A 23,714-nucleotide genomic window follows, 5' to 3' on the forward strand; every position below is an offset into this window, starting at 1 on the left:
CATCATACAACAATTTGTACTTCAATGCTTTTGTTTTCCATCTGCAATCTATATTACATATTTAACAAGGAAATACGTTGCATCTACACAACACTAATGATAGACTCATTTAGGTAAATGATTGTATACACAGGGGATACAAGAGAACTTCAAACTTTCTGTTTAATAGCTGACGTTTGCATCAGTTGTAATACACATGGTCTTCACTCATGGCCAAACGCAGCACATGCAGCTGCCATCAAACACAGATCCAGTTCCGCAGTACATTACGTGGGTGAGGCCACCAGAGCACATGTAGAAGCTGGTCTTGTCGTCGGGGTTGATGTGCAGGCCGTCAGGAGTGCCGTTGCAGAAGCCGGATCCTGGGGCGTGGGTGGTGGCAGTGGTGGTGGTGGTTGGAGGGGAGGTGGTGCTAGCACCGGGTTTGGGGGTGGTGGTAGGGGGCAGTGGGGGCAGCTCTGAATGGTAGAGGGAGAGGAAGGGGTTTGAAGCAGAGAGACAAATGTCCATCAATGTTTGTCTTTCTTGACTGCGACTTGATTAATGAATAATCCGGACAGCACTGTGTGTTACTTTATTACTCCAATAAATTACTGTGAGGGTGGGTCATGCTCAAGGCTTACAGTAGGGCTGATTACAGCCCTCTCAAAATGGAATTACAAGAAAAATACCACTTTGAACATGCATGGTAGTAATTTAGATGGTAAATGACTGTAGCAGTTCATAATATGACCCATCTCCACTTTATATGCCCTTATTACAGAGACACCTGGTGTCCAACTTAGTAGCTTAAAAATACCTCACCTCTTAAGAGGTTTAATGAGATTAAACTCAGCAGGAATGTTTAATATGGTAGCCAAAGAGAATTACTCCTGACGGGATAATAGAGTACTAGGGGTAATAATTATCCATCAATAGACCACTAAAGATGGCAGACATTACTATCTGTCTTGACCACAGTCAAATAAAAAAGGAAAACATCAGCATAAAAATGGACTTGGACTTACCAATATCAAGAAGTTTGTGAAGGTGAGTCAGCAGAGGGTGGCTGCCCTCTCCACAGAATCGTCCAGCAAAGTCATCCAAATCAAGGGCCCACACAAATGCACCACCAAACTTGTTCTCCTGCAGGTAGCGCACCTATTGGGGCAAAAAATGAATAGAAATTGGTGTCAATGTGTCAGATATGCCGTGAATGTGTTAAAATATAGAGCTTATGTGCCACCTACCTTGATCTCGTAGCTCTCCTTCGTGTCAAATCCCACCCACTCATTGTTCTTGGTGGCATAAGGAACTTTCTGATCCTCAATCCACTGAACGGTGGTGCTCCTTGCAAAGGTACAGATCTAGACCATAGACAATATCATATGGTTTGTGTAGCTTTACAATGAATTTGTAATTTGTCTTTTCAGACAGGCCATTAAATACCAATGTAATTGGGTTTACTCCAGCCTTATCTAAACTGTACCTCATAGTAGGACCAGAATCCAGCTTCTCGTGTGAATGGTCCGGCTGATGCAGGGCCACCAGCTGGGGCTCCAACACCAGTGTCTGATGAGGTCAGACGGAAGGTACGACCATAAGTAGCGAATCCCATCCTCAGCTTCTCCAGTGGGGTGCCGTTGTCTCTCCAATACTTCATGGCATAGTCCTACAAAAGTTGATGGAAGAGGTGAAGTAAAACTCTTTAAAGAGGTACCCTTAAAATATGTTTTTCTTAAGTCCCCACTGTTTACTTACAGTGTTAAAGTAGATGAGGTCACCAGTGTCCTTGGATCCACGATACAGTGGGCTGTTGTGTCCAGTGAATGACTCCCAAGTTCCATGGAAGTCGTAGGTCATCACATTGATGAAGTCCAGTTCCCTGGAGGGAAAAACTGAAATTGTCATTTCAAAAACCTTTGCAGAACTTCCAGTTTTCTCTCTCAAGAGGTATTCAAGAAGCATACTCACTTGGCAACCTCAGCAATCTCATATCCAGCATCAATGGTTCCCTTTCCAGCAGGCACTGCAGCTGTCAGCATGAGCTGATGATTGCCAGTGGCCTTGGCCTCAGCTGCATATGCAACAACGAGTTCCTACAAATACACCAAAGAGGACATAAGAAAGAAGTCAACATGATGCAAACCATAGAACAGTAGCTATGAATTGCAAGCTCAAAAAAGAGAATCTGTACCCACCCTGCAGAGCAGAGTGAACCTATGTTTGTCCTCTGGTGGACTTCCACGAGATCCAGGGTACTCCCAGTCCAGATCCAGACCGTCAAATCCATGAGTCCTCAGGAATTTGATAGAAGACTGGATGAAACTCTGACGGTTAGCTGGAGTGGACACCATGATGGAGAACCTGCAGAGAAAATTGAGGTCTGTTATCACACTTGGTATGACCCTTGAACCTTTTCGGTGAAGTAGACTAGCCCTTAGCTTTTTGGGAAATAACCACAGTTTTAAAGGAATGTGTGATTCGTATTTGGGATGGTTTGGAAATATGTTTTAATTAATACACTTTAAATATTTTACATATGAGCTTCATAGCTAGTAAATCACTCTTAGCTATGTATTTCTAAACATACAGTAAAGCAAGTGGAAGCTAGTATTACAAGTGCCATCAGCTAAATCTGCCTGCTGGCCAGTTAGCTAGCTACCAAAAAACAATTTAGCCTGCATGTCGTTACAGTTAAGTCTTCATTATACTTTCAGGACGCGTTAAGAATGTAATGGACACTGGCAACATAACTGTGTACAGGCACGTGATACATTGTGTTTATGGTTTAAAACGTTACTCACTGTCTTGAACCAAAGTTCCATCCACCAACAGCTAGCAGAGTCTTCAGATGAGGATTTCTGGAAACAGCACAGAGGGTAGGTCAAGACTACGTAACGTTTCCACCGCACTTTGTACAAGCTTGTAATTGCTTGTAACAGGTTACTAGAACAATGCATAGTATACGCTCAATTAGTGCATTTACATTTTACTCTCCTTGGGCTCGAGTCATTATTTCAGCATAGTCATTTAAGCAACCTGCTGAAGGCTTCTTGTGCAAGGCACTCAGCCTCTGCTATCTCAAGACGTACTGTAGCTTAGCCTGACCTTTGACCTCTACTGTATGTGATACAAGGGTATCTCAACTCTGGCCACTTACTTGTTCTTCAGGGCATTGAAAGACTTATAGAGAACGTCATCATTCCACTCATAGGTTACCAGCTCGTTGTTATGATTGAGGATGGAGAATGCATAGATCAGGGTGGTGCACAGGAAGGGGTCCACATTTTGTGGCAAGTACTTCCCCTCACCAGGTCTGTACTGGGACCAGTTGGTGAAGTAACACACCATCTTGGTGGCAGATCCTGTGTTGGAGTAAAGGAACAATAAAGACGCATTGATTCCAGTTTTATACCAGTGAAAATCCAAATCAAATGATGCTAGTTGAAAAAAAAGTATTAGAACTTACCCAGCTGGCATATCACCAGACATAAGCCTATGTAATATAGAAAAGAAAGGATTAGAGAAATAAAAGCACACAATCTAAAATGTAAAAAGTATATTAGATCTGTCTGTTCGAGAAGAGTAATCTATACATACATACAGCCCAAACTGAAGGTAGATACCTGCTAGAATTGTGAGCCTGGTCATCTTGAATTCACTTCTCCCAACTTCACTGGATTACTATCAGACAAAACGTGAACCAGTGTCTGTATGATTGAAGAAAAAAAAAATTAACTAACTACCATTAACAAGATAACAGTTCAAAATTATAACTGAGAGGGATGGTTTTTCCTCATGAACTCACCTTGGGACCAGATGAGAGACCCAGACAACAGCAGCAAAGTTTGGCTTTTTATACAGAGAAAAGAGGAGGTGTAGCAGCCTTTGATAAATTGTGGCAATAAATGTAATGATTATTACATCTGTTTTGATAAGTCTGAGCCACACGTAGACAATAATTTACTCAGTTCAGCACTGTTCACAGCATGCACTCCATGCATGAACCGATGGTAATTTATGTCACTGGACATAATTTAAGTAATTGGCATGTAAGAAACATATCACAAAGATCTTTTTTTTCTCAAAAATGTATTCATTGTTGTATAACGGGTCAGTCTTTCCCACAAAAAGTACATTACAAGGCACAATTTTGTAATGATAAAACAATTCCCTCTCATTTGGTGTATATTGGAAACAAATATAAAATAAAATTTAAAACCTGCTCAACTGCCTGGCTCCTCATCTTCTGTCAGCTCAATGTCTGACGCTCACTCAGTCATTTTTAGCAAAATCCCCACTCTTCCTGAGTCCTGAGTTTCCTTAAGTATGGAAAAAGGTTGAAAATGAGAAGAAGCTAGTCCCACTGTCCCCCTCAAAGGACACGGGTTAGAATTTGTATTTTGAAAGGCTTAAAATTAACATACACTAAAATCTTAATATAATATAAAACCATCCCGGTGAACAACAGAAACAACACATCTTTATACATTTGACCACTTAACTCCCAAAAAACGCGTTTGCATTTTACTGTAACAACTCAACAACAGTTGACCAAGTGTTGTGCAAAGTTAATAGATTGACTAAATTGATTAATAAGCAAGTAAATGAAAAAGTGGCAACTTGTCACATTTCAAATGAAAGTAAACGAGAGAGATGAAGTAAAATAGAAAATATTCACCATGTGGCACGCAATATGTTTTGACAGACAACACAATAATAATCAAAACAGACGCGGGCTTGGTAGACTGAGATGCATTATGAAGTTGGTTTATCTTGAGACTCTCCTGCTCTAGTTACAAGATTAACAGCTTTGATTACTTTATCTCTTTCCTTTGTTGAACACCGGCCATGACCATCGATCATCAAGATGTTCCCGCGGCTTGTTTTCCCTGCTCCACATTGATCCTCAGCTAACAGGCTTGGCTATTCTGGGACATGCAGGGTGGTGTGATGCGGTCACGAAAAAAAAAAAGAGGCTAAAAAAAAATCAAACATACAGGAGGTATGTGAACACCCTCACAATCTATAAAGCCCTAAGATATTGAGTTTACAATGGTATGACATGGGTAAAAGCAGCAGCTAGTGACGACCTAGTAGTCAATTAATGATTCAATGTGGAAATGTATTATGTTTTGACCAATTGAACAATACATTTTTCAAATGGAGAATATTACTCTCAAACGTATAGTCTTAGCTTAAACGGTTGGGGATTATTGATAGAAAGCAATTAGCGAAGTGGTAAAGTTGTTCTTTGAAGCAAAAATCTCTACATGGCAGCAGTGATCTGAAGGTGTTTTTATTGCTCCCAATTTCTAGTTCCAAGCTGTTTATTAAGTGCCAAAGGCCAACGCGTGATGTCGTGACGGGGATTGCCGAAATCGAGGTAACACATTTTGGCAGGCGACCATCAGAGATACTGTATATTGTGTCCATGTCCAAACATCACGCAATGCCACACCAATACTGAGGTGCTGACACACCCCTATCACTTGCCCGAATATAAATCCAAAGGTCTTCAGGGAGAAATAAAAACAATGCTGTGATTGATATTGTACTATTATACTATTAACATTATTTCCAGTTTTGGAGACTCTCTAATCTATGCCATATCTACCCTAATGGTTGATAAAGTGCAAAGTTCTGCTGTGATGGTGGTTTATTGTTTAAATTGTGTTTTATAGTAATTCCTGGCATCAGGAAATGAAGCAGCACAGAAAATGAAAGGACAATGCCATAGGAGAGTGAAGTTAAGAGCTTCGGGGAAATCTACCATCACATGAGCTCATGGTTTGTGGAGGGAGAATGAATAATCTTTACATTTCTACTAAGTTATTTTTATCACTACATTTCAACCAAGCCTACATGATACAGATCAGCATTACAGTATATTTTAAAATCAACCCCACTAAAATATAAATTCAAATTTGTGTTGTTGTATGTAAAGGAGTTTTCCCGGTAAACAAACACAGTTGACATTCAGTTCAACCTTTGCATAGTGGATTTTTTAATCATTTGGAATGTGCACTTTTTTAACCTTCATGCTTGCTTCTTCTTTGCCAGCTTTGGCTGGCACGTTGCTGTGTTTCTTGCTGCTTTACTATACCGCCACCACTGTCAACCAGTGGAATAGCATACCACTTCTCTATTTTAATATTATGTTATTTACTCATTTATTTTTGTTAATCTTGTCTTTAATGCATTATTCTTAATTTCTCACTGGACTATTGTGTGTCAAAGGCCTCTGCAGACTTGAGGGGCACGCCCGTCCCCGTGGTAGGTTGATCTGTGATAAGCTTGGTTAACTAATTACTTCAATAAAAATTAGTTTGAATGTGTATGAATGCTGTACGTTAAAGAGGGCTTCCAATTGCAAATGCTTTTGTGAAGATATATCGGTTGATAACTTTTTGATTGGTTGATCTGCATTGCTGCCGTACTATTGATAGAATTCTCAATTAAAACATATAGAAATGTGTAGGGTAAGGTGAGAACAATTGCTTTTAATAATTTGTCAAACTAGAGTTTGATTTGTCACAATACTTTAATTCTGATTGAACATTCAAATTTTCCTGACATTACAACGTTATTGTTTTTTATAGCCAAACAGCACAAACATAGATCTTTGGCTTATAGATCTTTGGCTTGTAGAGTCAGTACTGAGATGTCAGTCAGTGACAGCCCTCCCCTGGCTAACACTTAGGGCCACACACAGCACTTGCAGCTGTCTTCGAAGACAGTGCCGACTCCACACTTCCTCAGATAGGTTCGTCCGCCTGCACACAAGTAGAAGCTGTTTTTGTCAACGGGGTGCGCGTATGTGCCGTCAGGCTTGTCTTTGCAGAAGTCGCTTCCAGGGATAGGGACGGTGGTTGTGGTGGACGGAGCATTGGTGGTACCGGGTTTGCGGGTTGTTGTGGAGGCTGGTGCAGCGGTGGTAACTGCAGGTTTGGAGGTTGTGGTAGTAACACCAGGTTTCTTGGTTGTGGTCAGTGGAAGTGGAGGCATCTCTGTGAGAGGTGGACAAAACAGAAAGACGACATTATACCAAAAGGTCAGTTTTGGAAGCATGTGGCTTGCATAAAGAGTACCACTCTGGTTCCAAAAAACCTGCTCATCATTATTATTGTCTTAACTTGACAAGCTGGAAACATACAGGCTCCTAAAAAAGATGCAAGACTTACCAACATCGATGAGTTTGCGCAGGTGGGACAGCAGAGGATGGCTTCCCTCTCCACAGAACTCTCCTGTAAAGTCATCCAGATCCAAGGCCCACACAAAGACACCGCCATACTTCATGTCTTTCATGTATTGGATCTATGGATTGAACAAGAAGACGAGTCAACCACAAACAAAGGAAGAATAAGTTCTACCTCTTGAATTCCAACATGTAGACCTGTAGTCCTGTGTATTGATGTCCCACCTACCTTGATCTCATAGCTCTCCCTAGTGTCGAATCCCACCCACTCATTGTTCTTGCTGGCATAGGGAACTTTCTGGTCATCAATCCACTGAATGGTGGTGCCCTTCAGGAAGGTGCAGATCTGAAATACCATATGTAAGAAATGTCATTGATTGTTCCATGGTCCATCCCTTCTACTTGTGTTAGTATGTATTTATTGTTCAGACTTTACCTCATAATAGGACCAGAAACCAGCTTCACGAGTATATGGACCAGCTGAGGCAGGGCCAGTAGTTGGGGCTCCAACACCAGTGTTTGATGATGCCAGACGGAAGGTACGACCATAAGTAGCGAATCCCATCCTCAGCTTCTCCACTGGGGTGCCGTTGTCTCTCCAGTATTTCATTGCAAAGTCCTGAAATAGAAATGGAGGGATAAAGGATAGAAACACCTGGAGTTCTTTATGCATAGAGTAGCGACTGACAAAGAGTGCTTTACAGGAATCAAAGGGGTATTCTAGGAGATTTGTTGCTGTACTTCCATAATGCAACCAATTGTATTTTCACATCAGATGCTCCCTGCCTGGTAAATGCCCACATTTGTCAAACTCCACACCCATTTGTTGTAAATTCCTGTGTCAGAGTATTATACACCACTGTGCAATGTTTTGGTGCCTGAGAAGCCATAAAATTTAACACCCACACCACAACAGCACCCTGCATTGAACTAATGCAGGGGTAATTTTGGTCTGAGCACCCACTAACACAGGCTTCACCTAGTTTATCTAGAGTCAAAGACTTGATACCTAAAAGGATAGTTGTAGTTGAGTCGTACTTCGCATAATCAGTAAACTGACCTTTAAAGATTGGATCAACATGGTTTACGTATTCCTGTGTCATTTGTGCTATAATAACGTAATTAATCAATGTTAAAGGCTTCATGGCACCACTCCATTTCTTACAGTGTTGAAGTAGATGAGATCACCACTGTCATGTGTGCCACGGTACAGTGGGCTGTTGTGTCCAGTGAATCGCTCCCAAGTTCCATGGAAGTCATAGGTCATCACATTGATAAAGTCCAGATGCCTGGAAATACATATAAAATACAAAATAATGACCAGCCATCATCTGAAACAAAGACTGATTTAAAATATCAGCATTTCCAAAAAATATCTGCAGTACTTGGCAATCTCGGCAATCTCATATCCAGCATCAATAGTTCCCTTCCCAGCAGCCACTGCGGCTGTCAGCATGAGCTGAGGCTTGCCGGTGGCCTTGGCCTCAGCTGCGTAGGCTTCAACAAGTTCCTGCGAATCAAGACAATTTAAAAGACTCAACATATAGTGTTATTGATACAATATATCTCTTGCCTATGGTCAAGAGCTTATGACCCACCTTGCAGAGCAGACTGAACCTCTTCTTGTCCTCTGGGGGACTTCCACGAGATCCAGGGTACTCCCAGTCCAGATCCAGACCATCAAATCCATGAATCCTCAGGAATTTGATAGAAGACTGGATGAACTTTTGGCGGTTAGCTGGAGTGGACACCATGATGGAGAACCTGGGGAAATTTGTTTAACATTAAATAGGATTTAACATTATCCTGAAATGCATCAGAGCTATTGATCATGAGTCTGACAAATCTTTTGCTTATATCATCCTTTTCTGATGTAAACTAAGCTTTCATTCCACATTCAACATTTGGGGTGTTGAAGCACAAATTTAATGAAGAAGGTACTCACTGAGTTGAGCCAAAGTTCCATCCACCAACAGCCAGTAAGGTCTTCAGACTGGGGTTCCTTTAAAACATGGATGTGGTTTGATGATTTGCATAATGCTGAATATTTAAGTCGACAAAGGCTTGTTTATCACACACAGTGTGTGTATATACCTTAACTGGGATTTCTAAACTTCACATTTGAATTTTGATCATGAACACACAGATTTAAGTCCAAGCTGCAGTATCTGGGGACAATATAAAGACAAGTACTTACTTGCTCTTCAGGCCATTGAAAGTCTTGTACAAGGTCTCGTCATTCCATTCATAGGTAACCAACTCGTTATTGTTGTTGATGATGGAGAAAGCATAAATCAGATGGGTGCACAGGAATGGATCCACATTTTGGGGCATGTATTTCCCAGTCCCAGGTCTGTATTGGGACCAGTTGGTGAAGTAACACACCATCTGGGAGGCAGTTGCTGGAGATTAGTGAAAGCAAATGTGTGGTCAGTATTGCGTATAATCTTTATTATTTTCAGATACTTTAAGGCATATAGCACAGTCGGTGTCAGTACAACCATGACCATGTCATGACTTACCCAGCTGGCACATCACCAGGCACAAGCCTAAAGAGAGGTCAAAATTAGAGATGAATGCTTTGCATTGCGGAATGATAGCATAAATGCATAAAGCACAATGTATCATGTTATCAATGCATGATTATGATGTAAAACACTGAGGGCTGATGACTGCTTACCTGCTAGAATAGTGAGCTTGGTCATCTTGATTTCAAAGCTCACAACTTCAACTTTTTCTAGTCTAAATAAACAGATCTGTCAAGGAAAAAACATAAAGAAAAATAAAATGAATATAATATGATTGCTTATTCATTGGAATTATTAAGATGATTCTAATGTATAACTTTACTGTAACTGTTATGTACTCAAAGCGTATGGCCTATAAAAAATGTAGTCAAGTGCTTTACACTGCACTAATGTGAACCATCTGACTTCTCTTGAATCTTTAGAGCTTTTTGTTCTTATTTGAACCAAACAATATCAATTACAGTTACATTAGTTACCTTAGAGATTTCCTCCATGAATGTAACTAATAACTGTTCAACATGGTGTCAGCAAGTCATAATAGCAGCAATAACATAAATTACACCTGTGCCGAAACATCATTTTACCAAAGAAATGTCTCAGTGATTAATATCTTGGATTGAACTTCAGTTTGTGGACTTTCAGTGTTCTTTCCCTGTAAGCACAGCCTACTGTATAAGGAAACTGAATCATACTGAACTAGAGATACATCGCTACAGCCTTCTCTGAAGTAGCTCTTGGAAACACAAAAGAAGAAAAGTGAAGAAGTGATACTGCTGAGAGACTCCCAGTGCAAGCTTACCTTGGGATCTCAGAAGGAACCAAAGTGTTGGAGTTTTCCAGCTTCTTATATACATCACACCCATGTGGAGGTGCAGGATATAAGTCCTCCTCACATATCATGAAAAGGAGGTGGGACATAATGATATGTTCAGTATATTGCAGGTACAGAGAGGGATAAGATAAGCAACATCAGACCTGAACTGACCGACGACGATAAGCTATAGTATATGGTATAGAGACAGTGGAAGAAACCAGCATATTTCTGTACAAGATATGGGACTCAATTTAGTTCATGACATGGCGTTGACTCAAGCTGGTCAGTGCTGTTTACTCGAAGAGAAAACCTGCACCCTCAGCAATGTCCTTCAGCTGTCCAAGGACATTGTCATCTCACAATGACTTTGTTTCAAATGATCCAAGACGTAGTCCTACTGCACGTTCATGCGCTACTGTTCTTCACTGATGGTCACAAAGAGTGGATGCAGTTGTTTATGTGCAGTAGCAAAGACTGCCTCTGAACCATATGTCATAGATTATTGAGACATGTGTAAAACGCTCTGTAGACCACTAATACTGTTTCATGTAAGACAGGGCTGGTACATGTCATCAAATTAGCTTTTACATCATGCTGGGGTCAAGAAAATATATATTACACAGAACGTATCATGACACGTAACAGTCCATTCATACTGTTGGAGACAACGAAAATGCAATGAGCACCTTTTTGAAACCATTCCTAAAGCAATATTGCTATTAATGGAACTTTTGGCCACTTGGAGGCAGCGGAATTTGCCAACTTACGCATTACTTACACATTTGAGTTTTTTTGGAGTCGTGTTCCTGTCCACCTGATGAAAGCAAGTAGCTCTGTTTTGGTCTCCACCAACTCCTGAGGGAAATACCTGTCTATGCTAAATGCTCCACTATGTTCACTAGCTAGATGCTGACTGTGTCTGTCTGCTGTGTGGTACCGGGAAGGTACCATACAGTTGGTTTATTAGAGCTAAAGTTGGAGGGCCGTAACACCAAAACGATAAGCAGAAAGAAACACTCTCTGGCTCTGTCCAGTTCAAAAATATGAACAACTGTGATTTTAGATAACATGAGTAACATGTTAGAGCTACTGTAAGCTACAGTTTACAGTATTTCTGTACAGCATCTCTGGCTATAGGACGGGTTGCTAGACTTGCAGTGTGGCATTTTGTTTCAGTCACTGTACATACGTTTCTGTTCACGTCCATGTATACTGGGCGGCATGGTGGCGCAAGACACTGAACCCTAAGTTGCCCCAGATGGAGACCAGCACTCTGCATGGCAGCCATCGTTTGTGTGAATGTGTGAGTGAATGGGTGAATGTGACCTGATATGTAAAGCACTTTGGGAACCGTCAAGGTTGAAAAGCGCTATATAAGTGAAGACCATAAACCATTTACCATTACCAAACGAGATAGGAAAGTGGTAATTAGTGAGATTTAGAGGCGCAGGTTTCTCTCTTCACGTTGGACAGAGCCAGGCTCGTTGTTGTAACCACCTCATGTCTCTACAGTAGCTTTGCATTTTACACACAGTTAGGAGACTAACATTTACAAAAGAAAGTGAATAGGCAGATTTTTCTCAAATTTGTGAGCTATTATTTGATGCAGCTTTCCACTGGCAGCTCTTCTCCCTCTCCCTAGTACATTAATGGAAACTGAACTGTCCAAGGACATGTAGATAATTTGATTAATGATCTCTGGCTCTAATTGCTCCATGCATACCATTCCATTGTACACAAAGTTGCTGTAAGTGTAAAGTGTAAGGTTTGGAGCTAACATCTAGATTACTTTATCTCTCTCTTTTAGAAGCTGAAGAACATTGAACGTAACCATTAAGAAAACTCCTTATTAGTAAATATTGCTGTGATAACACATTGGAGCATAAATAAATGATTAATCTTTCTATTGATAACATACAGTAGTTATGTAACTGACATTTGTGTATGTTTGGAGTGACACTGTAGTCTACATGACATGGTTTTGCATTCTTCAACGCTGTTTCATAACGAACAGCCACCAAAGTCACGGAAGTCCGTTCATTTAAGGGAGAAGAAAAGATCCCGTCTTATCACTGCTGCTGCAGAAGCAGTTCCTGCCTCATAAACACTCATAAACCACGGCTGTTTAAAGTGGCACAACTGCTCCCTGTTCATGTTTGATGTTTGAAAGCTGATGGTCTGATCAGGTCAGTAACTACTGACTACTTACTGAGCACTGTGTAACCATGATAGTGATTAGGATTATGGATATTATATAGCTGTCGTTGTTAAATGTCCATGGTCAGCATCAACCTGAATGGAAACTATTGGGAGGCAAGAAATGCTCGTGGTGTAAAACAAAAAAAAAAAACATCATCTCTAAGGAAAGAAATCCTGAATCAGTTTTGAAAATGGCTTATTGTACCACTATACTCACTGCCTGCTTCTTTTCAAATCCATATGACACTTAGGATAAAGAGAGATAAACGATCAATGAATGAATGAAATGATCTTTCTGAGAGACCTGTATGCTGGGAAATTTGATGACATCAAGCATTTTATTGGGTATGTGTACAGTATGTGAGTAAACAAGCAGCAGTTTGTAAAGGATGCAGACGTTGGGGAGAATATTACCCTCGACAGCTTTCGCAAAGTCTCTGCCGTGTTAACTGAGTCATGCACTGAAAGCAGACTACTAAAACACCTTCACACACCCCCCCCTACCATAGAAGGAATCAACAGAAAAAATCTGAAGAGCTCATGCAGGCCTCACCAGAATGATGAGCGGAGTCATACTAACCGGTATCCCAATCCACAGTCACATCATGTGCAGCATGGTCATTTTGTGGCAAAACTTTATTATTGCACCATTAACGCATGTAACTGTCTTTGTTCAACCAACACTTTACACATAGCACATATCTTAAAAAAGGTTGTTACAACTGAGTTTGATTGTACTCTTTACAAACCTTCTTTACTTTATGGTTTTCATTGGACTTTAATACTTTTGTAGTTTTTATAGTTTTAAAATCCAATCAAAACTTCCTTAAATTGATGGTCATATAATCACAAAGTAACAAAGGACTAATTGTAACTACTCAGTGTGATGTACCATTTTACTTGGGGGCGCACAAACAGAGTAACAACTAATTATTAAGTAAGTGAGTAATTAGTAACGAATGAGTGGCTACGAGTTCAGAGCTAATCAGGAACAATTAATGCATGAAAGTGTTTGTTATTCTGATTCACGGACGCTTATGAACCAATCAATACCTAATGATTAATTGATATAGTATCTCCCAGTCTGTTCTCTAGTAACTCGTCATTATCTACCATATAGTCCTTAGTTCGGAGTTATTCAGGATCCTGATACGTTTCTCTCTCGTTCCTTAGTAACTAACTCGCCTTATTGTGACGTGTTATCATACATTTTTCAATGAGCTTTGTAATGAAACCAGTGATGGTCAGCAGGGCGTGAGCCAGATTGAATGATGAATTCATTCCACTTGCAGGTGTGGTGTTGAGTGTAGCACGTGAGTGGATGACCTTGCAAGAATTGGCGTCTTAACACATAATTTACCATTAATAGCACATTGTTGTACAGTTGGATTTGGTGGGAAAGGCTCTGCCCTTTGAGGGGGCATCTGAAAAGCACGTGGGATTCTGCTGGGAGAGCTAATCCCCATTGATAAGCAAATATATGAACATGAACTCTGAGGAAGTGGCTTACAGAGCCTGTCCTGTCTGTCCCCTGTGATAACAGCGCTGAAAAAAGACTGAGATTAACAGCTGTTTTGTCCACAGTAGTACCCTTACTTCTTCTTGCGTACCGCCACCTCCTGGTGATGTGTGATTATGTGCTACGTACGCACCCTAGACACTCACGCAACGCTTGATTTGTTTCCCCACCGGCATTCCGCGAAGACCCGCCCTGACTCTGCCTCTGATTGGCTACTGTTGGTTGGTTTGGTTGGTTAGGGTTAGGCGTGAGGAATGAGATGTATATAACTGTGTAACTGCGTCTCTGTGTAAACACATAGCTAGCCTAATGCTGAAAAAACCAGCGGTGAAAATGTCCTTATTAAAATGCACTGAAGGCCTGCATGTTTTCAGGCCTGAGCCAATGCAGCAATGTAAGCAAGTGAAACACTGTTCTCATGCTCTCTCTTTTCACCCTCTTTGTTCTGTCATGCTGTGTATACACCATTATTGCAAGGGGGAAATGTCGATTTACCAGAAGGTAAAGGAAGTTTTGTCAGTTATTCTCAATTTATGTTGATTTGACGCACTGTACTTCAAGGTGCCGTTTGATGTGACTGCATCATGCAGTCTGGACCACACATCATCGACTTGCCTTTTGTATTCCTTCTCATTATCCAGTGTAATCTGTAGGTCAACAGACGTATTTTCAGTTGGTTTTATTCCAGCATATATGCAATATTTGTGTACAAACTGGAAATGTATGTCGTGTATAATGAAATGCATACAACAATACATTTGAAGTGGGATATAGTACCAAGATATGCGTATAAATGTATCCGAGACACATGCGATGATCCTGTAATGCAACTGCTGAATTAGGGTACTGGCACCTTTTTTGGTCCAATTCAGGCGCTGCACTGAGTGATCTGTGTGGGCATGAATGAGAGACTATAAAACAGTTTGTCTTGCTCGTAGCTCATGAGTAGGCCCCAATTCATCCACGTGTTTGTACTAGTTAACGGATAGTTGTTGTTTATGTTGCTGGCTATTATTGCAAACTGTTATTTGTCGCAACTAAACAGCCAAAGTGCAGAAATTGTTCTTTTTCTGGTGTTTTTATTGCAGTTACCAAACATGTTCAGCTACATCACCACCACCACCGTCTGGACTAGAGTAGTGCCGCCTCTTATTTGCATTACATGCATATTCATCTAAGTGTAAACAATTATATATTATATTAACCCTTTCACGCATAGTGGTCACTACAGTGGACAGCTATTCAAAAGCTGTTTTCTTGTATATGCATGGGTTTTAATGGTATAGTTGCACATCAACCACCACAGTGGACGCTAGTGCGTCATCCCATACACTGCCACTCACTGGCCAGCCATTGTAAGCGCAACACAAATGTCTCAAAACCAAGATGGCCAGCGGAAGGCCAGAAATGCTGAGCAGCTCAGGAATAACTTGCCAATCCTTCTATAGTAGGAGACCCTTGCAGGTAAATAAAATTTGGTAACATCAAGTAACAACTAAGGAGTAATACAATTGTTAAAATTTCCATTTTATTAATTGGTGTGTTAAATACATATTTCTTCAGTTGAAAACTCAAACGCATGCTGTCCACGCGAGTGGACATGTGAAGAACTTTGAAAAATGAGCGTTTGAAAAAAATGAAGTTAAATTGTTTTTTTCATGCCTAAAGAGAAATAAAAACACTTAGGAAAAAAATCCTGACTGAGGCTGTCATAATTCATGCATGAAAGGGTTAAATTGCATCTGGATTTTATCTGGATACAAAACACTTGAAATGACAAGGTCGGGGCTATAATGAGAAGTGTCAGGTTATAATGTCCACACACCCGCATGAATATCATTGGACATTACTAGTCAGCTGATCAGAATCAGAATCAGAAATACTTTATTGATCCCCGGGGGGAAATTATACAATTATATAGAATTATATATAGCAATAATTATATATTACAATTATGTAGCCACACAACGAATGAGCCACTGATTGTGATGCATGAATGAAGCAACTTCAGTGCTCTGCCTAAACTAACGCTACGCTCCTGTCACAATGATGTGTTATTGTGGAGTTGGATACAAATGCTGGAAACAGACCAGCAACCTTCACATGAAACTGGAGTGGTTACATTGAGAATTCATGTAGAGAAGCAGAGTGTAAAATAGGTTTAATTGTGCAATTGACGTTCAGAATATATATATAAAATGAAGAGAAAAGGTTCACTTTTCGTCTAAAACAAAAAAGGTACAAGTAAAGTCTCTCTCAGGTCATGTAATGAAAAGGTTTTGTTTATTTTGATTTTGAGCAATTTTCCCATTGGTTTACTTTGGGTTCCAGTTGTAAGCCAGCACCATTCACTCACTGTTCACTCATATTCATGGACTGTGTGTTTGTAGTTCAGGTCTTTCTGGCTCAGGGCCAGTTGCAGCACTTGCAGGAGTCCCAGTAGATGAGGCCAGGCTGGCAGCGGTGCAGGTAGGTGTTTCCCTGGAAGCACTGGAAGTAGGTGCTCTTATCAGCTGTGTTCTCATACAGGCCATTGGGGCGGCCACGGCAGAAGTTGGCAATGGGGTCCCTGGTGGTAGTGGGGGCTGGGGTGGTGGTGGGCTTTGGGGGGAATCCTGCAGAATCAGACATGGAGATAGAAATGTTATGAATAGAATGACCAGGAGCCTCAACCAACCTTTTCTGACACTTGACTACAACCTGAAACACAAATACAGGAAATACAGTAAAGGCCATCACAGTGAGCGGAGATGGCGTTGTAGGTTAACTGAACCACGGTATTTACCCATTGACATCCTGAGGTGGTTGACGAGAGGATAAGTTCCAGCTGCACAGAAGGATCCACCAAAGTCATCCATGTCCAGAGTCCACACATGAGCACCTCCCAGGTTGTTGGCAGTCATCCACTGGACCTACAGGACGACCACATCAGTAACAAAGATGATTAAATAACCTTGAATGGACGAATAGGAACTAAAAATACTATAAATGAAAACTCTAGGTAGAAAAAAGTGGAGGTAGCAATGGTGCTCTGGGTTACCTTGGAAGAATAGCTGCGCATGTCATCATAGCCCACCCAGGAGCTGCCATAGGTGGCATAAGGAACCTCTTGTTCAGAGATCCATTCAACAGTAGCACTGGGGATGAAGTTACAGATCTGATGACACAGAAACAGAGTTACATCAGACAACACAGGGCTTGGGATGGAGATACTCCAACTTTAAGTTTACCACATTTACTGATATAAATACTTAAAGGAAAAGTCAACCCTTAGTTTTACATCTCTAATTTTGGTGATGCAGTGGCCATTATTGGGCAAATATTGACTTTAAGTGCAAACTCAACTACGGAATTATATGAACGTGCCGTACCTCATAATAGGCCCAGAAGCCGGCAGTGCGAGTGTAGGGTCCGGCTTCTGCAGGGCCATTAGCTGGTGCTCCCAGGCCGGTAGCTCCGCTGCTAAGGGTGTAGGTTCGTCCGTAGGTGGAGAAACCCAGCAGCAGCTTCTCAGCGGGTGCTCCCAGAGCCAGCCAGTGGGATACAGAAGAGTTCTAACAAGATAAGGAGATAAATGTTACAGCATAAATCTAATATTGTTGACATTGAATCAGATGCCTCCCTGTAATGTAAAAGGTTTGCCAGTGCTGCAGATTCAACTGTCAATCAACAGCCGACTCTGCAGCACTCAGCTCATTGTTTGGGTTTAAAGGTCCAGCAGCGAGAAAAGTTGGAGTTGGAGACCAAACCAGAGCTAAGAGGGGAGTGAACACTGGACTTATATCCAAATGCTGGATAGAAACATGAATCCAGATGAATGCTAATGTCACTCGGTGAGGGATCTTTAAGTAGACAAGTATTTGCTCACAAAAACGTATGTATACAGTATCTATATTCATTATTACATCATGGCTCATTGTCCCAGGTTTTTGTGAGACCCTCTAGTCTCCCGTTGACCTCTTCAGTGAGATAAAGTGAGATAAATTCGACAATAAATATACAGTCAAACTAACACACAGTGTCAAAATGTGTGTAGTCTGTCCGTCTTTTGTGTGTGTTTGTGTGTGTGTGTCTTACGATATTGTGATGAGCGTGTGAGCTCGAGTCCACAGAGCTGCCGTACAGTGGGCTGTTGTGTCCAGTAGATGCCTCCCAGTGTCCATGGAAGTCATAGGTCATGACGTTGATGAAGTCAAGGTGACTGTTGATTAAAATGTTTATTGAGATCAGCAATAGAGGACATTTCACCATTGGTGAAGGATACAGTATACAGCACACGCAAACTACTTGGTTTAACAATAAAGGTAAAATGATTTCTAACTCGACAATAAGAGGCACATTGGTTGAGAAATGTGCAGTGATCTTTCAAAAGTCCCATCAGTGAATGCCGGCCTCATGTTCATATTTCCTACCAGACGTCGTTGAGCAAGATACTGACACCCCTATCTGTCACTCACAGTAAGTAGGGCTGGGTGTCATACGATGCGTGTGTTTCACTCCTGATACTTACACGTACATTGAGTCCAGTGAAATCAAACTTACGGTGCAATCTTGTTGACTTCGTAGGCTCTGTCGATGGTGGGACGGAAAGAAGCAACGTTGGCTGACAACAGCAGCTGAGTTTTCCTGTTTTCTCTGGCATCCTCCTCAAAGGCCTTGGACAGCTCCTGTAGGCAGAACCAACAAAAGTATTTTCAACTCAAGTATTTCATAATGTGTACCGTGATTTTAGCCATGCTAGCAGTGTGGCTCTATGGATGGCAATGTCAGTTGGTCAGGCCTCCATTTTGGTCCGGACTGAAATATCTCAACATCTTTTGGATGGATTGCCATGACATGCCCTGAGGATGAACCCTAATTAATTTGATGATCTTCTGACTTTCCATCTAGGGCCACCAGCGGGTGAAATACAGTATTTCATTATGTACTAAATGGATTGGCACCAAATTTTGGATGGACATTCATGTTTCTCTGGTGGATGAATCTGGCTGACGTTGATGATCCTCCAGCGCTCTCCACCACGAGAATTAATTGTAATAGCTTTGGCGACCTCCTGACTTTTCATCGAGCGCCATCATCAGTTAAAAATTGTTATTTGTCCAGATTCCTGCAAAACTGATCACATTCCCATCAGCTTGTTTAGTGCTAATTAGCAAATGTTAGAATGCTAACATGCTACGCGAAGATGATGAACATGGAAAACATTATACCTGTCACTGTGAGCATGTCAGCTGATATTAGCTGTCAATGTGCGCATGTTAGCTATTATTAGCATTTAGCTCAAGTACAACCCCACAGGGTCACCAGCATATCTTGTTTATTTGTTCATTAGTTTGTCACACATTTCTATTATTCTAGATAATGCTGTAATAATAATGCTGCCTCATTGAGCTGAAGGTTTTAAAATATAGTGAGGGGTCTTCAAATGTCCCATATTGTAGAAAGTGAGATGTCCATGTCTTGTTTGATTACAAAGCAGCTCTAGGTGCTGTATAAATACTGGGAAAGTCTCAAAACGCTCAGTCCACCGAGAAATGCACACAGCCCATATTCAGAAACAGGGCAATTAAACAAGCCGCCAGGACTTCCATAAGGTTGTGATGTCACAACTATACAATCCCGCACTCAGCCACGCCCCCAGCAGGAGATTTGATCCAGGTACAGCACCACCCACCAAGTACAGGGACGCTCATCCACCCGCTCAGTCTGTCTAAGTTATTGGAGCGCTCTGCTCAGGACGACTCTTCAAGTTTCTGGAGGTTGTTCAGTTTGTTTAAAACAGCTTGTTTCAGACTTTTTTTGAACTGTGAATCATGCAAAGCTGCTCTAGTGGAATCCTAGAATAAAAATATAGAGCTGAAATGAGCATAATATGGAACCTTTAAAGCTGAGATAAATAGACTGAAAGTTAGATGAACGTCAACGATTGCCTCATTGTTTCACAAACAAAACATTATGCCATGAGAATAATTTAGAAAATGCTACAGATAAAGGTTTGACACTAATGGCTTTTAGGCTGGTTGAGATGCACAACACCTACTGAATGGCAGAGGAAACACTGGGATGGATACACCTCTAATTTACAGTAGCTATTATTGAAACATTAGGTCCATGCTAACCGTGACCAGCAGAGTGAACCTCGTCTTGTCCTCCTGTGGGCTGCCGTTGTGTCCAGGATATTCCCAGGCCAGGTTCAGCCCGTCAAAGTTATGGGTGCGCAGGAAGCTGATGGCCGACCTGATGAAGGCTGCGCGAGTCTCAGGCTTGGCAACCATGGCGATGAATCTGGTGGGATGTATTAAAAAAATCCTGTGTATTCTGGTAATACAGTGGCAGAGGTAGGTTTCTGACCACTGAGTGTGTCAAGGATATTGAGGATGTGTGTGGAAGACAGTGAGAACTGGGGCGATATTTGTACTTACGGGCTCAGTCCATTGTTTGTGCCTCCAACAGACAGCAGAGTCTTCAGTTCAGGATTGCTAATAGCAGCGAGAGACACAAACATAACCTTAAATGTAACCATCACATCATTAAACAACACAAAATCCACAGTCAAACTTATGCTGATGACATAACTCTATATTTCACCACTTAACCCACTGGCCTGGAAGTTTTAAACTTCTTGTTGGCTGTTTTATTACAGATAAATAGTGATGGGCCTGAGGTCTTACTATAGCTCTAAGACCTAAAAGCCCAAAGTTAAGACTCTTCTCTGTTGCAGACACTCCTCCTGGGGGCTGTGAAGAAATAAAGAAACTTCTGATTCCGACAACCCTTAGCTCTATATATTAATATTTAACCATATTCACCTGTAAATAACAGCTTCTTTCATTACATATCACAACCGTGCTTGTTATTTATACTGTACACAACATAGCTAGACTCATTCTACTGTATTTACTACTGTACATATCATAGTTACATTACTGACAAATTATAACTGCATTCACTAGTACAGTACATTTTGTGTATAGGTTTACTTTGACTCATTTTGTACATATCACAGTGACATCCCTTCTTACTAAACTACCCTATTGGTTCATTGTGTATTCAGTTCATCCATCTTTATATATGTCAATATAAATGTCGCCACTATTTGGTTAGATGATGGATAAATGTTCTTCACCTGAAAACATATTGTACAATTTCCCCCCAATAAAGTATTTCTGATTCTGATTCTGATATCCAAAGGTCATTTTAGATTCTTCGGTTTATGAAGTATTTACCTTTATTACCAACTGATCAGATTACTCTAATGCTTTCTTTTCTGAACAACCATGAGGAGATTGCAGCTGTCTGAGTTACAACTCAAACAAAATATATATGACTGTATTATTGCAGTCTTAGAGTGTCTCCACTGGCTGCCCGTCACATTATGCAAGCCTTTTGTAAATGACCTTGCTCCAGGGTTCTAATCTCACATGCTTGTTAGCTTGTTAGCCTGTTAGACCACTCAAATCATTTGGTGCTAGGCACAGAAAAGGTCTCACTCCTGTTGGGAACACAAGTCAGCTTTTAGTGTTTGTCCTCGCAGAGATGGACAGTGTCTCTACACTTAGCACAGCCCTTTTTAACAGTTCCCACAGAACATTTAAATAATGAACATCTGCTAGTGCGGAAAGGCCTTTGAGATACATTCGTATGAAATGTGAACTACAGATACATTTGAACTTGAATTTGAAGTTCAACTTGAAAACAGGTCAGACTTCAAACATCAAATCAGGAGTGTAACTTGTTGTCCCAAGCGCTCAATATACTTCAGCTCATAAAGTAATAACACATGTTTTATCTACTGTGTCATGTGATCAATATATTTACTTTGACCGAGTTGTTCTTGGCCCTTTATTCATTATAAGACATAGCTGATATGGTGAGGGTTCCTAGATACAGGCAGTGTAATATTAATGTTATTCTTGGCCTAAATGGTCTAAATTATAGGAGTTTGAGTCCCAGTTCTGAAGTTGAGAAAATGATTAAGAAGAAGGAGTCGGGAGAGATTTCTTTTTGTAATGAATGTAAAAATGCATTCATTGAATTGGAAAAGTATCATTATTTCTATATAATCAGCTGATAGATGCCTCCATGATGTTAAAAATGGAAGGTAAATGAATGCGACATTTTACGTGACGACTTGACCTGACATTATTGCGTCCACGTTGGCCTTGTTGTCCATACTGGCTTAACTGTACAGAGTGTGCTCACTCACACACTCCTGAGGCTGTTGAGCCTGCTGAACTGCTGCTCATCGTTCCACTCGATGGGGCTGATCTGGTTGAAGCTGTTGATGGTGGCCAGAGCGTAGATGACGTGCGTGCACAGGAAGGGATCGATGTTGTCTGCGGTGAATTTGGCACTGCTGGGCCTGTACTGGGCCCAGTTGGTCATGTGGCACACCAGTTTACTGGATGAGGCTGAGGGAAGACAGCAGGACATCAGCGAGGAGGCTTTAAGCGCACCAGCATTCGTACTGAAAATGTATTCATAGTTAAGTGTGGAGGCGAGCCGATGCCTGTTGTCCTACAAAACGAACGCTTACCGATGTGCAGAACGAGCAGAACGCCCAGAGCTACAATAAAAAAAACCCAGACAAAACAGGAAGAGAGGAGAGACATTGGTATATAGACATGCAATGTATAGAGTAAATACAAAAACATAGAATGGACAACCTCCGATTAGTACAACATCCTTTTCATCGAGGGTGCAGAAGTATAAACTAATTATGTTATATTCCCCATTTGAGCAATTGTATTTCTCAATAACAAATATGTGCAAGATTTCAATGTAGGATAATCCTAAATGAGACACAAGGGCAAACCTGAACACATTTGAAATATGTAAAACACGAGATAAATAAGATTAATAATGGTTCCAGAATATGATACGAAGCTGACTGATGACATGTTCTGCAGTGGTGCTGAATGCTGCCTCAGCTGTGCATTGACTGAATGAATGAATGAATCACCGAATGAATGCACGGGCGAATTCAAATGCACGAATTAAACAAATTTAATTTGAATTTAAAAAAATACATAAATGGAACGAGTGGATGTTATTTACCTGTGAGGAGTTTTGCCATCGTGCTCTCAGGAGACCAAACCAATTTCCTATAGCAGCAGTGAACCTCTGAATGATGATAAAACATTCACATGACATGATGACGACACAACAGTTAGTATGTTAAGTGATGGCAGCTTTGCTATTTCCATTTGCATTTCATATTATAGAAGATTAAATGGCTTTAGGTTTTTTTCTCTTTTTCTTTCTTTTCTCCGTCTTTCGATGGACATTTCTTGGACATTTTATTTATAAGCAATTTATTGATTGTTCAAAACAATAATCCCTAAGTCAATCAATGATAGAAACAACTCCCGTTTACTCATAATCGTAGCACAATGTAATGTAACCACTGTTCCCCCTTTTTAAAATCAAATATTTGCACACGAAGCAACTCGCAGCTAAATGCTGAAAGTTGTA

The 23,714-nt window shown here is 40.9% G+C and overlaps 3 protein-coding genes across 4 annotated transcripts; all 3 read right to left on the bottom strand.

The window, feature by feature from the left end:
• Window positions 1-207: 207 nt before the first annotated feature.
• Window positions 208-3,633, bottom strand: LOC139282452 (acidic mammalian chitinase-like). Its single transcript, XM_070902173.1, has 11 exons — window positions 3,609-3,633; window positions 3,452-3,478; window positions 3,143-3,347; window positions 2,787-2,843; window positions 2,181-2,346; window positions 1,954-2,078; window positions 1,741-1,864; window positions 1,469-1,651; window positions 1,230-1,346; window positions 1,008-1,140; window positions 208-458 (listed from the first exon to the last, which is right to left on the bottom strand). The coding sequence occupies exons 1-11, from the start codon at window positions 3,631-3,633 to the stop codon at window positions 208-210; spliced, it is 1,413 nt and encodes a 470-aa protein (XP_070758274.1).
• Window positions 3,634-6,681: 3,048 nt separating this feature from the next.
• On the bottom strand, window positions 6,682-9,885 carry LOC139283273 (acidic mammalian chitinase-like). Of its 2 annotated transcripts, XM_070903259.1 has the most exons (12): window positions 9,861-9,885; window positions 9,703-9,729; window positions 9,378-9,582; window positions 9,126-9,182; window positions 8,779-8,944; window positions 8,566-8,690; window positions 8,346-8,469; window positions 7,617-7,799; window positions 7,410-7,526; window positions 7,167-7,299; window positions 6,954-6,992; window positions 6,682-6,905 (listed from the first exon to the last, which is right to left on the bottom strand). In XM_070903259.1, exons 1-12 carry the CDS (start codon window positions 9,883-9,885, stop codon window positions 6,682-6,684), a joined length of 1,425 nt encoding a protein of 474 aa, XP_070759360.1. The 2 variants fall into 2 exon arrangements, with proteins under 2 accessions (XP_070759360.1, XP_070759359.1); XM_070903258.1 differs by having other exon boundaries at window positions 6,682-6,992.
• A 6,761-nt stretch (window positions 9,886-16,646) lies between these two features.
• chia.1 (chitinase, acidic.1) lies at window positions 16,647-23,316 on the bottom strand. Its single transcript, XM_070903494.1, has 11 exons — window positions 23,298-23,316; window positions 22,777-22,806; window positions 22,447-22,651; window positions 20,663-20,719; window positions 20,360-20,525; window positions 18,783-18,907; window positions 18,318-18,441; window positions 17,612-17,794; window positions 17,281-17,397; window positions 17,026-17,152; window positions 16,647-16,855 (listed from the first exon to the last, which is right to left on the bottom strand). Exons 1-11 carry the CDS (start codon window positions 23,314-23,316, stop codon window positions 16,647-16,649), a joined length of 1,362 nt encoding a protein of 453 aa, XP_070759595.1.
• Between the last annotated feature and the right edge of the window lie 398 nt (window positions 23,317-23,714).

The sequence above is a fragment of the Enoplosus armatus genome, chromosome 3, assembly GCF_043641665.1.
Source record: "Enoplosus armatus isolate fEnoArm2 chromosome 3, fEnoArm2.hap1, whole genome shotgun sequence".
Lineage (NCBI taxonomy): Eukaryota > Metazoa > Chordata > Actinopteri > Centrarchiformes > Enoplosidae > Enoplosus > Enoplosus armatus.

Bases quoted from the DNA above. Each gene is read 5' to 3' on its own strand.
- LOC139282452 (XM_070902173.1), bottom strand. From the start codon at position 3,633: ATGACCAGGCTCACAATTCTAGCAG. The intron at 1,652-1,740 runs GTAAGTAAACAG...CAACTTTTGTAG, and splicing joins ACCTCATCTACTTTAACACT to GACTATGCCATGAAGTATTG. The intron at 1,141-1,229 runs GTAGGTGGCACA...TTGCCCCAATAG, and splicing joins AGGAGAGCTACGAGATCAAG to GTGCGCTACCTGCAGGAGAA.
- LOC139283273 (XM_070903258.1), bottom strand. From the start codon at position 9,885: ATGACCAAGCTCACTATTCTAGCAG. The intron at 8,945-9,125 runs GTGAGTACCTTC...AAATTTCCCCAG, and splicing joins TGGAACTTTGGCTCAACTCA to GTTCTCCATCATGGTGTCCA. The intron at 7,800-8,345 runs GTAAGAAATGGA...TTTCTATTTCAG, and splicing joins ATCTCATCTACTTCAACACT to GACTTTGCAATGAAATACTG.
- chia.1 (XM_070903494.1), bottom strand. The intron at 17,398-17,611 runs GTACGGCACGTT...CTGTGTCATCAG, and splicing joins GCTTCTGGGCCTATTATGAG to ATCTGTAACTTCATCCCCAG. The intron at 17,153-17,280 runs GTAACCCAGAGC...GTCGTCCTGTAG, and splicing joins TGCGCAGCTATTCTTCCAAG to GTCCAGTGGATGACTGCCAA.